At 36.7% G+C, this 14,219-nt stretch overlaps 1 protein-coding gene across 1 annotated transcript in view; it reads right to left on the bottom strand.

The window, feature by feature from the left end:
* Positions 1-13,636: 13,636 nt before the first annotated feature.
* Positions 13,637-14,219, bottom strand: part of LOC131036890 (puromycin-sensitive aminopeptidase) — a 71,600-nt gene continuing 71,017 nt past the window's right edge. Inside the window, exon 34 of the mRNA XM_057968902.2 lies at positions 13,637-14,043. Within this exon, the coding sequence (XP_057824885.2) occupies positions 13,963-14,043 (81 nt within the window). The 3' untranslated portion in view covers positions 13,637-13,962. The remainder of the gene's footprint in view (positions 14,044-14,219) is intronic.

Here is a 14,219-nt window from a genome sequence, read left to right as displayed (position 1 = left end):
TATCTTGTGTTGGCGTAATCATTTAATTAATATGCTTTGTGATTATTGATTTGTTTAAATTAATGATTGCTAGATTAAATGGTTAAATGGCGTAATTTATTGTGTAAGTTGCATAATGTATTTTTGTGAAATAAATAAATTGCCTAGCCATTTAAAAAGGTTAAATGCTTATGTTGAAGGAAGTATTAATGGAAAAAGAAATAAATAAAGGCTTTCCTTTTTAATTTTCCATTTGGCCTTTTTAATTTAATCATTGGAAAGAATTATTATTTCTGGGAAAGAAATAAATCTGATTGCCTTTTAGTTTTAAAATATTTAAATTTGATTTGATGAAAAACTTCAACCTAGAAGCTTGGGTTAAAAGATATTTTTGGGCATCCATTCTAGGGATTCACGGTAGGAGAAGAAGAGAATTTTGGAGAGAAAATTCTAGAAAAACTTCCTGGAGGAGCTGGAAATTTGACCTAGCTGCAAGACTGGTTGTTTTTCATCTCTTTGCTTGCTAATTGCTTCAAGGTTGGAGGTTTCCTTCTTGTTTTGAATTTGTTTTGTAATTTTCAGTTTGCTTCTTGTGCATGAAAATTAAATTTATACAATCTTCCTGTAGATGTTTGTAGAATGATTGAAATAGAAGAATTAGTGTTTATTACTGTTGGTTTTGTGAAATCTATATCATATGGTTGCATTCAAGAAAGAAATGGTTCATTTCTCTATCTGTTGTGTGTTTTGTTCTTGGAAATCAATTTCTTGCTCTACCTTTTCTTTTGAAAGAATGAACTTTAGATTGGGTTGGTTGGGTGCTTCCTTGTTTCTTATTGTCAAGATTTGGTTAGTCATTCCTTCCAGTGTGTTTATTTCACCATTTACCTTGCTGGTAAACTCTTCCTCGAAATTTTGGAAATTGGCACTGTATGTGTGTGCCCGTGAAATAATTCTGGAAATGAAGTGTTACCGGTTCGAAGAGGTAAGTGTTACCGGTTCGAAGAGGTAAGTGTTACCAGTCGAAGAGGTAATTTTATAAATGGAATGTTTAAAATGGTATTGTGTGATGTAATGTGATTTTCATGTGATTTCTATTATGTGGTTAATAAATTTATCAATGAAAATTAAGGCATGAATTAGAGATTCAAATGGGTAGATTTGGAATATTGATTTGGAAATTGATTAAATGTGACTGCTGTAAAAGAGTGTTTTATTTAATTTTCAATCAATGATGTTGCAAGTGTTTATTGTGATATTTTGGTATGTGGTTCAGTCATCCTGTGGTGGTGTAATTGGTACCTTTGACCAAGTGATATATGTTGGCTTTGTTGTCTTAACCATGTAGTGTCTTTGCCTTATGGTTAGTCAAGAGTCAGTATGTCCTTGTTTGGCCACTTGTTTTTGATAGTGGTGTTATGGTTGTCTGCTTCGCCATAGGGTCCTCAGGGAGTGACCATGCTTGTGTAGTGTCCTTTGAGAGAGTGGATTTCGCTTGGGGGTTGCACCCAAAGTGGTAGGCATTACAACCCAACGAAAGTCAAATAATAACTGGTAATCTAATGAAATGATTAGGTGGTTAGTATCATAACATTAATAAAGATAATTGTACCTCATGCATAGGTGAGTCCTAGTACAGAGCTCATAATGTTGCGAGAAGGCCTGGAATGGCAAACCAACCACCTTGTCTTCACGAAAGGCTGGTAGGGTCCGCATGAGACTTAGTTGGAACCGGACGGTCGAGAGAGGTTACCAGGATAGTGAACTGGGACCTATGGAGGTTGTACCAGGGTAACCATCTTAAGCTATGCGATGACACTCTCTCATTTGGTTCACTTGTGTTTTGTGATGTCGATTCACTTGTGGTTGTGAAGTTGAGTCACCTGGATTCTTGTGGAGTCTTATTGTGTTGTCATGGAGTCGTATTGTTTTGTCGACCATGTCACGCTTATGCTTGTTTGAGGGTCCTCAGCTATCTCCTAGCACGGTGGGGTGATTCCATTTGGGAATTACATGGTCGGGTGGTAGTGCCACTTCCCATCAGATGTTCGGATTTGTGCCTTCATGCGAGGATTGGTTTCACAGGTGTTCCTGTGGTTCATGACTCATGCTTCATCTCATGTTTTGAAGGTTATTTGTATTGGTAGACCTATGTGGGCATTGTATCATTGTAATATTGATCTTATGTGACCTTATAATTGGATGGGATCTATCCTATATGTTTATTGAGAAGCTATGTATTGGAAGAGCAATGTAATCCTATGTTTGGATGTTTTTTTTTATCAATTCCTGGATGATGTTAGTAAATGCTTATTGAAGTGGAAATTATGTTGTATCCTTCCAATCTTTCTATGATGAATATCAATTTTCTTTTGGCTTCCTGTGATCATTGAGTTATGATGCATATGTGGAATTTATGGTTTTGTGGAAGTTATTCTTAAAGTTAATTCTCCGTTGGTAACCCTTAAGGAATTCTGGTGTAATTCTTTCGCTTGTGTTATCGTGCATGTTGTGTAAATGCACTTATGATGCTTATACTTTAAAAAAAAAAATTGTTTCACCCTCCTTGTGGGTTTTTTTTTGGGTTCCTCGTGGGGCATTACATGCCAAGTTCCAATCCCCTGCCAAAAAGAACCTATCAAGTTTCTTAGCAATGTTGGAGAAACCCAACCGCCTATTGGTCCAAGTAAAATTCCCCCCTTTAGCAGCCACTTCATATAAGGCGTTGGAATCCATAAAGGTCTAAAAATCAGATTGAATCCTACACATCTTTTTCGTCCCTCCATGTTTATCCAAGTAGGAGAGAGTGGCATTGAAATCCCCAACAACAATTGTTAAGGTCGGCCTTACATCCTCTAGAAGCTTGGAAATTTCCTCCCAAAGAAGACACTTCTCCCCAGTTTTAGTGGAACCATAGACGTTGATTAGAAAGCATGAACAGTTCAAAATCCTTGAATTAACCTTTACCATCTGCCAATGTCTAGAACTTGAGACAACTTCCACTTGCACAACTTGGGGGTTCCATAAGATGCCTAACCCACCTGAAGCCCCTTCTAAATCCACAAAGAAACCAGACCACCTCTGTCTAACACCAAGAACTTTAGCCGCTTCTTTGCTACCTAACTTAGTTTCTGAATGCAAATAACTTCCGGCTTCACTTGATCAAAACCTCTTTTGATCAGACGTCTCTTGTCAGGGGCATTGCATCCCCTGACATTCCAGGTAAGGAACTTCATTGCTGCCAGGAGAGAACAGGTCTCTCCTGGATCTTAGAAGTTTGGTCTACCCCTTCATGTTGCCTGCTTCCTCCAACAACTTCTGCCTGTTTTTCCTACCTCTCAAATTTCCTTTGGATGCCTTAGCAGGATTATCTTCAGACTGTTTAATGGTCCGAAAATCTGCCTCCCCCACCTCTGCAGACAAACCCAAAGAATCATCACTCAGCCCATCTTCATCTTTTGACTCCACCTCCACTGCGTTTCCACAATCCACCTTTACCAGGGACATGTGGATGTCTTTGAAACTGTTAACCTTTTCCTCTACAGCCCCTGCGTCAACGTCAAATCTCAAGATCGTCGATGGGTTTCCCATCGAGTCACCAACTGGTCCCTCCATCTTAGGCCCAGAATTGAAGAATAACAAGTGTCGGGAGGGAATCCCCCCTCCAACTATACCATCTCGGGGGAAAATCCCAAGGCCTACCTCCGAGGCCGAGCCATTCATAGAAATATGATCTCCCCTAAGCTCTTCTCCAGAAGCTGAAATCGCGTGAGCCCCCTTCGCACTACTAGCCAAAGGCGAAAAATGATCCAAGGAGATCTCCCCCAACGAGCCTTTCTCAATCACAGCAACCTCGCCAACAGAAGTACCAAAGGCCTTGGCTTGACCAACCGGCATGTCTTTCTGAGCATTTTTAGAAGCCATAAACTCTTCAACCCCTCCCCCATCTACATCACTAAGTCGAAACATCCCATCCAAACTTTCAACCGGATCAAAGACAGGGATCGACGCTGCAGGTAGGGTATCTGACACCTCCACTACACCATTTGTCCCTGCTAACAACTGGTCCTCCAAAGCTCTATCTACCCTGCCCTTGCCCTTTTGACCTGTCTTGCAATCGGGCTCCTCATGCCCCCATTCTTTGCAGGACTTGCATTTCACCATAATTTCCTCGACTTCAATCTCTTGCCTCCATAGTCCCTCTGGAGAACGAATCTCAATGGCCTTAGAGAGCCCCGGGTGCGGTTTCCACGTAATGCAAATACAGGCATACATGCATGAGTCTAGTTTGTCAATCGCTTCATCAGATTTGATGAATCTCCTTAACTTATCACCAATCTCCTTGAAGACTTCCTCCTTCCAGTATTCATGCGGTAGATTGTAAAGTCTAATCCAAATAGGGATCTCTTCAATGGAGGCTTGTCTGGGATCAAAGTTGGGGGTCCAATCCTTGATGTAAAACCCTATTCCCATCATCATGAAAGGCCCATCATTTATTGCCATATTTTTTTCCTCTTCTGACCCAGCAATGATTAAGAAGAACCCATTAGTAAGGGTTTTAATCTCAAAGTGATTCCCCCACTCCTCATCAACCCATTTCCTTACCTTGGAAAAAGTTGGCCAGTCCCCTCCCCACTTCATGAAAAAAGCTCTAGCTCGCAAAACTTGTACCGATTCCTTCAAAGTCGTTGAGTCAATGCAGATACTAATAGTTCTCTTTTCAGACGTAACCGGAACCTCAACAGAGTTAGGGATCTTTGCTGGGGCTGGAGTCTTCTTCCCCAACCTATCCTCTGACTGTTTCTTGCTCCACTTCGATTGGATCAGCAGTCGAGAAAGCCCCCATTTATTTTTTTCTTGCTCAAAGGAGAATTTGGCTTCTCCAACACTACCTTTGTCTCTCCTCCTGCGATCCACGCCTTGCCATTGCCAATAGTTTGGACATGGTGGAAACCAAGGCTACCTGGAACCATTCTCCCATTCTCGCGATCGAAAACCACCACCTCCTGTAAACCCTAGCTTCCTCCTACGGTCCATAAAAGGGTTTATGGTGATAAATAAATCTATTTTATTCCAAAATATTCTTCTGAATTTTACAATACATCCAATCCTACATGTTTTTTAAAAGAAATATTAAGAACAAAAGAAATTCTTAGATATCTAACTTTATCTATTGTCAACTAGAGTCAATGAGCTAATCAAGAAGGGTTTCATTCCAATTAAGAACAACCGATATGTTTTTGAGATTTTAGCTCCAAAAGTCGAACAATACACATTAAGTCTTTTAATTAGATTATCAATTTTTTTCATCCAAATCTACAAACATAGCAAAAATTATTAACAAATTACATATTAACATCTCATTACTTAGTAAAGAAATACTTTGTAACCATATTACCAAAATGACCAGTTCTTACTATATAACATTCTTGTCTAATGGACATTTGCAAAAATAAAGAGACCAAGGAGCCATTAATATTTATTTGTGTATGCGCCTTTGAAAAGACCCTTTAATTATTTTATAAAAGTTTGAGAAAAATAAAGGACTCTAAAACCGTTATTATAAAAATTGGATTGACATTGAAGCTCAACATTATGGTACTTCTCCCAAATCCCTCAAGGAATCTTATCACTCTCAAACTTCTTCGAAAGACAATATGGACTCCTCTTCTCCATGCGCACAACATTCGCCTTCATCAGACATGCATTCAAAGCAGGCCACTATGAACAAACTCCCAATTGCGCAAGGGGGTCATATCTTGAAGAATTCAGTGTAGGAGTGTTCTCCTATGCAGTTGGTAGCTTCTGAGGTGACAAGTGAAGCAGTAGGTGAAGTAGGCGAGTGTGGCAACCTATATGACCAAGGGTGGATGGAAGTGAAGAGCAAAAAACATAACATATTGTGTGGGGGAAAAAGTGACACTAAGCAAACATGCCCTAATCTCACTTTCAATCACACACTTGTGGAATACGAAAGAGCCTAGAGGTATCACACAATTGGCTACTTCTTTTTGTGGAAGAGAGAGCCACGGGCTACCTATTAGGATTTCTATTCCTTTGTTGCAAATGATAGATAGAATGATGCAAGTTCAATTCCTAACCCCAAAGTGCAAGTATGAACTAATAACAAGATTGCAGAATTAAGATTAAACAATGGAAAGCTGTAAACACAAGGACAAGACAAGAATGCAGATGCATACCTGGAGTTAAAATTTGAGTGAAAATGTTCGGGACGGGGGCGCATGCGCCACTGACCTGATTCTGCACCTGAAACTGCTCCTTTTGGCAACCTGAAAGCTGTCGAAAAGTGCTGAAAATTGTTGTTGTTTAAGGGACCAAGGCGCCCAGCACCTCTGTCCCAGGGACCAGGGCGCCTAGCGCCCCTGTCCTGTCAGGACCAGGGCACCCCACGCCCCTGTCCTCGGTTTTCTACCCTGAATTTTGGTGTGTAGCTCAATTTCCGTCTACTTCCGCCGGATCTACAACTTGCGGCGTCGTCTGAATCCCGAAACCTGCACTTATATCTGAAAAGGTATGGTGGGCGGCTATATTGGGTTTTGTCTTAGTCAAACCCCCGCTTTGGTGATTTCCACCTCCACGAATAGCCAAGTTGTATTGTAAAAGTAGTGTGTGTGCAGACCTTGTGTGTGTGCAAAATCCTAAAATGCAAGTAAGCAAACTAGAGCAACCTAGAAAGTAAACCCTAATTGCTTGTAAATGATAATGTAAATGCTCCAAATCAAGATGCAAAGTGATCTAAAGCATGAATACAAATGATATAATGAGGTTTATGCAAAGACATGAAAACAACATGAAATCATACCCAACCCCAAGGGAGGGGTACAAGCCAATCTTCAGTCGGTGATCCCCTATTGCTCTTCAATGTCTTCAAAGCCCTAAATGGATGAATGAAATTGATGAATGCTTGATGGATGGATGTTGAATGTTGTTGAAGTCTTCAAAGATCTGCTCTTTCGCTACGTGGAAGGCCCTTTAAACCAAAATTCTGGATCCTTTCAAATGAAGAAAGAGAGCTCTTATATATGAAACCCTAGGTCTTAATTTCAACTTTTGGCCGACCTAGAGATTGAATCTCCCACCAATTTCTTGGGGTTAAGCTTTATTTTATGATTGGATTGCGCTCCTAAAATTTCGGGAAAAATGTCCGGGACCGTGTGCACTCTGAGCGCCGTCGGATATGATGATTTTAGAGAGAATCCCGAAGTTATAGGTGATTTCGAGATGTTTTGACCCCCGAAATCAAGCCCCCAAGTTCAAAATAGGACCTAATTAGGGTTTTTGATTAAATGATGTATTGGAGGAATAAAATGAAAGGGGCACACTTTAATGAAAAGGGCCCAACTTTATGATATGGGAGATGATGAAATAGAATCTTAGACCTAATTAATTTAATTAATTAAGTGCTAAGGGGGAAATGCAATGCAAAATGCAAAATGCGCCAAGGCGGGTGCTAAACTAGGTGTGAAATTGTACCACCCTAGCAAGTGCGTACAATTTACGACGCTACACATACAACATAAAATGACTTTGAGATCCTCTAAGAAGGGGAATAAGTTTAAGGTCTTTTGTTAGAGTAGCATATTTTGCACTCCATTATGTGAGATGTGTTGTTTTCTATATGCAATAGTAGAGTAGATTGTGTTTTTAATTGTTGTGTCAAAAACTAGTAGGTAGTTGTTTGCCAAGTAGAATGTATGCAGATGGAATATCTATGCTATGGCCATGGTTATATATATATATATATATATATATATATATATATATATATATATATATATATATATATATATATATATATATATATATATATATATATATATATAATTGACCCAAACAAACCCCACAAACTCCTTATTGTTTTTCTATTTCAAAATTAAATAATTATTTTGAACTCTTGTCACCATCTCTTAAGTAATTAATTTTTGTTTGAACTCTTGCTCCTTGAGCTTTTCTATTTTACAAACATTTAATTTTACATTTATCATCATTTTGAAGGATAATTTTAATAATTAAGTTTACTTCTTAGTATCATTTTGAAGGATAACTTTTTTATTCAATAGACTTTCTTGAAAGAAGTTTTTGTAATTCCTAATATCTAGAACATTTTTTCTTACCAATAGTTTTATAGAGAGTTCTACAATAGCTAATCATGTTATTTCAATATTCAATATTAGAATCAAAGAGTATTTACAAATCCTTCTCAATGACATAATCTCAATCAAACATATCATCATTCCTACTATCATTAATCAAAATATTAGTTTCTACAATATACTGATTAGACATAATGCAAGATGAAACAATACAATTATTGTTTTGTATCTTCTCAAAATAGAATCTGTTCTTCTCTTACACATAAAACCTTTCAAGCCTTGAATACAAATTTATACCACTCTTTTGATTTTTACACTGAACAAACCAAACTTCCACATCAGCTAATCACTTTATTTAAATATTCATTTTTAGGATCAAAAGAGACCGAGTATTAGCAAATCCTTCTCAATGACTTAAATCTATCTCAATCTTGACTATTTAAAATCTTAGTGTTCCATTTACGAAAATTATCATTTTATAAATATCATCAAGCACACTATTTTTATTCAAACTATTAGTCTCTAGAAGGTAGTGATCAAACATAATGTAAGATGAAACAACACAATGATATAAAAGCTATCGAGCCTTGAATTTATTTTTTCTAACACTTTTGACTATTTTACCAAATAAAATTTATTTTTATTTTCTAGTGCATCAAATAATTTTGACGTTTTGCCCAAAGCCAAAAATATTTTTATTTCCTTTCGAAGTCAAATCCTATATCATATGGAAGTTTCCACCAATTATCTAAGGTATCTTAGTAAGTGTCGAAACAAGTCACTTCCAAAACTCAATTTTATCTTTATAATCATTTGGAACATAAATTGAAAAAAATACTAAATTACACACCATTTTTTTCCAAATTTATTCACACTCACGCAAAAAGCTTTTATTCTTGGTGATTTTTTTCCTTTTTTATCTTGTCCTTACATCCATCTTTCTCCTTTACATTCTTTCATTACCTAATTTTGAAGATAGTATTTTTTATATTATCTTTATACACAATAGTCTTACCAATTATTCAATTAGATTCTATTGTATTCTCAACTATAGACTACATTAAAGATTTAGACACAACACTTTATCGTTTCAATTTTTTTCTTTGAATTTATCAACACTTCCTCCATTTTTTTGTCACTGTGTCCATTTTCATTACTTATATTTCCATCATTTAATACACTACAGCTATTATTTATTTTCACACAAGTCTAACAAGTGGACAATCTTTTTTATTGTGACCATCTCTCTTACATAGATAGCAAGCATTGAGATCTCCTAGGAACTCACAATTGCATAACTATATGTTTTTACCAAATTGAAACATTTACCCATCTAGGTATAGAAAAAAATAACACATCAAAAGGAGGCCTCACCAGACCACGAAATTCTCCTAAAACGGGATTTACTTATATTCCAAAACGGAACCCTCCAATAACAATTTGGGTCAAGTTTTGATGGAACCTACAAGGCTAACCTACGAAAATCCAAACTAGAAGCTCTAATACCTTCTCTAACTAACTCTTAAATTACTTCAACAATTCACAAGCATTTCACTTATGCATTGTTTCTACGAAGCAAAATATCCAATTGAACACTGAGCAAATGTCATTTGGAGATTTTGAAAAATTAAAGATCCTCAACTTTTGAAACTTGATGTCCCTTTGCCTCCTACAATTTAATTATCCACCATCCTTAATAATACTTTATCCACAAACCACTTTCATTCATCACCTCGCACCCTTGTTTTATTTTCACCTTTCCACCACGTGCCCTTGGTCACCACCTTCTCACCCATGTGTGCCAACACTTCTGTTTCTAATCCACAATTCTTTGCCCCCTTTAGATTTTGCAAGATCAATTTGCACCTCTCACATTGATGTCTCTATTTGTCCTCATTTTTATCCTTTTCATATTTTTTCTTCTACTTTCTCTCTCCTACATCCCTAGCATCCTTCCCATTACAAGGCATCCTCCTCAAAATAGCCACCTACATCCCTAGCATTCTTGTCGCTACATGGCATCCTCCTCAAAGTAGCCACCCTCCAATAATATGGTGTGGGATGGTAAACCAAAAACTTTGTTTTGTTTGTCCTTGGTTAGAGTTATGGGAATGTTGCAATAGCCAAATGTTATTGATTACATCAAAGAAGAATGTTTCCATATGTTCTTACGTCTTATGAAATATGTTTTTGCATAGTTAGCACTCCCTCCTAATGATGCCTTCAAATACAATTGGGTTGTTTACCATCCTAGCTTATTACCAATTGAGCTTGAAGATGTGGAGTGTCTAAAATGAAAGGCCTTCAGGACAAGCATTCTAGATTGTTGGTATGTTCTCCACCAACGAAGTCATACCCTCTACCTTACCTACCTCCCAATTTGAAAGTTCACTTGGCATCTTTTAAAGTTTATCTCAAAATCAAAGGAGTGCAATCTTTTATGTATAAAAAAACCCTTGTGGTTACAAGAATCCTTAGATTTCTATGTTCTATTACTATTGTCCATCTCCCAAGTCATGTTCAAGCATGCATCAATAATTCACAAATTGTCTCAACCAAATAATGGATTTATAAATGGAATGCATCGTTCAATAATAAAAAAATTAATGAATGAATGAAAGATTTTAATGGCATCCACGAGACCAAGGCAGCTTAAGGGACCCCAGAACAGCACACCCACCCTCAAAACAAATGCTCACAAACTCACAAACACCTTGTTCCTTGTCGATCAAACTAGGAAAGTGTGAATCATCTTTGCTTTGATCAAACTAGGAAAGTGTGAATCATCTTTGCTTTGATCAATTTGACTTCATTACATGTGAAAAGCAACTTGATTTTTTGTTAGGAGAGAATTTTTCATCAAAGTTTCAATTATGTTCTTCGATCTCTAGCATTGTATTTTGTTCTTGAAACCTAATACATGGCTTCTATTTTTTAAAAGCTTACGTTTTCATTTTTGAGCTCTTATACTTATTCGCATTTTTCATTAAAAAGTCTCTCAGGTGCTCCTATAAACCTAATTTGTGATGCAAGATCAACTAGAATCCTAATTTACGATGTAATGTCGCATACTAAATAGTGATGAGATGTTAACAAATACTTTGAGTAATTTTGAACTAACCTGTAACATAGATCATATAAATATTACAGTTTTAAACCAGCCAATTAATAATGTAATATTTAAAGCTCTCTAAAACTCATGATTCTTTTAACCAAGACAGATTTTAAAGTGTAACTCTTAAATTCTATAATTTAATTTTACCATTTTACTAATAAATATTAAAAAATTGCGGGCGCAACCTCTACGTTGTCATAAAGAAAGAGAAGCTTCCCAATCTCTTTTACATTGGTCGTTTTGCATTCTTCTCTTTTAGGGATCATACTTTGGAGCTCATTTTCTATATGGAGCTCCAAAATGACATCCATTCCGTTCTCTTATAACCCAATGACAAATGAACTGGATCACCAACGCACATACAAGCATTAAACACTTACTAATTCGCAAGACCTCAACTACATACATGTGGATTCCACACCCTGCACAAATGGATAGTTTGTTAGACATTGTCACTGATCGTATATACTCCTCGATTGATCTAAGATTTGTGTTATAATCCAAAAACAACGGGTCACAGTGTGGGATAGCAAGTGTTAATGGGCCTCCAATGGTTTAGAGACTACAAAAATTTTAAGCTCTTTTCAATGTGGTTTTTCATTTACCTATTTTATACCCATTGTGTTGTAATACTGTTATAAAAGTTTTTCTTTAATCGTGTCTTTTAATAAATCGCACATTTTGGTTAACGACAAACAACAAATATCTTATTGAATTGTGTACAATTAATTTAATACAATATATGAATTATTTTTGCAGACGTTTTTCCCAAAAGGATTTTACTAGGTAGATAATCTTATTATTTAAATGTCTAATAATTCTATTTCAATTGCATTAAAGATCTTGTTAGAATTGTTGCTCCTGTATTGTTTTATCAGTATTAGCTCTTTCCAGTCCTAGCCTGAAAAGTTTTGAATCCCACTTTAACACAATGGATTTTACATCTTCATCAGAAGCTTCTATAGAACCTATAGAAGGTAATCCTTTGACATCTTTCTAAGAGACGGCAATTGAAGAGAACTGAAGAAATAGCGTCTAGGCCTTGACTATCATGGCCTAATGGCAGCCATGAGAAGACCTTCCAAACCTCATAAACAAACAGCAGACATGAACAAGCATTCACATGCAAACAAATTAAACAGTAAGCATCACCATGGATCAATCCCCTTCACATTTCATACTCGTGCACCTTGTGCCTCACCTACAGACTTCTAGATGTTTATCTAACACTTGCTAACAATTTTTATTTTTTAAAGAAATGGGCCGGAGAGACGAGGAGCACTCTTATATGCACAATCCTCTGATAGCATATGGCTTTGAGAGAGAGCTCTTATATAACAAATGCTGTGGTGGTGAATTTTAACACTTAGGCAGGACAAGAACTAAACATATATGAAATGAGAATGGTATGGAAGATAAGGGAAACACCATGGACTAGTGCCTCAATTTAATTGGCATTAGAGTCGCTACCATGTATTTAACATCACCTTAATGCAATCCTGCCATGAAAACCAGGGAAGCATGCGATGATCATAAATTAGGTTCTACAGTCATTGAATGATTCATAACCAAGCAAGGTAATCCCATGACATGGAAAAACTTAAAAAGTGCTGCAACCCTTGTGAAGGTCGACTAATTAACATTTCACAAAATCAACAAATGCAACGAGGAAGACAATGCATCTATCCCCTCGACAAACCAAATCAATCATGGAGACATTCTTACACAGAATCCTTCAATTGTATTTCTTTCCAAGAGTTATAGCCAATGAAGAAGTGAAAGACAAAGTACATGCAAAACTTGATGCAAAAGAGAGAACTGATCATAAACCATGGATTTACAACAGGGTGCAGCCCTTAAGCCAACCAATGACCATCTAACCTAATTACATCTGTTTGATATGCTTAAAAGGCATTACTGTTCATTACAAGCCTCTTGTACGTGTAGAGCAGGTGGCCTACCACTGTAAATAATTAATTTCAAATAGAGAAAATGCACACACGAGTCCGTCTTGGATCTATATGTAGAGTTCAACAGGGCAGGGGCAAGCTCAATCAAATTCCAAGATATGCAACAGCATGAGCCACCTCCATATTAATGTCCCAAATCTACCACTGCCCATGCCTTGCATAAAATATAGCCCTAAATAAGAGATTATCACTACGATGGGAAACCATGTTCATACACTACACACAACTCTGGATATAATATCATCATATGTTTACCAGAGCATAAAAGCACATCAAATTAGGATACATAAAATAGTGCTAACAACATAAGTAGCTGTGTTCTTCCTAATTAAACTGAAAAACAGATAAATTCTTATTTGACGAAGAATTTTTGGATCATATTGTCCATTGCACATGGGCATTATCTTCACATGCTGAACTTGATCAATACAAACCCAATCATGCTATGAACAACCATATAGACAATAAATAATTAAAATTAAACAAAGCACATCTTTTAAATTCATTTTGATAATAAATATTCATAAGACATTCATCTAGATATTCAAACAAGTTCTTTAGTTCCCTTAATAGTTACCATAAAATGGGAGCAGAAGCTAATCCATACGATGGTTGAGATTGGATCCTTTCTAAACATTGAAATGGTCACCATCTAGATTGAGACTATCTGCAAGCATTGACCTAAAATCTACCAAAGGAAGGCTGTGAATTATGATGTTGACTTCAAAGGCAGCCTCTCGCTTCATCATGCTGCCAGTCATAGATACCTGTCTCCCACATACCCCTACGGGACCAAGCTTTTAGATGCAATCTCATACACATTCTCTGACAAGCCATTACATGCCACAATCCGCTCCAGTTGAGCCTGTATTAGAATTAGCAGCTTGATTAGAAGAAAAAGTAAAAGCAGTTTTTAGTAAAAACAAGTGTCTGTTAACAAGTTATTCTTCCTTTCTATCATAACTATTGATTATTTTAACAGAGGTCAAAAATCTCAATCAGCTTTCAGTTGATTTAGTGAGGAATGAACAACATAAAAAT

The sequence above is a fragment of the Cryptomeria japonica genome, chromosome 8, assembly GCF_030272615.1.
Source record: "Cryptomeria japonica chromosome 8, Sugi_1.0, whole genome shotgun sequence".
In the NCBI taxonomy this organism is placed as follows: Eukaryota; Viridiplantae; Streptophyta; class Pinopsida; order Cupressales; family Cupressaceae; genus Cryptomeria; species Cryptomeria japonica.
The sequence above is the reverse complement of the archived record's forward strand: the minus strand, read 5'-3'. Positions and strand labels throughout refer to the sequence as shown.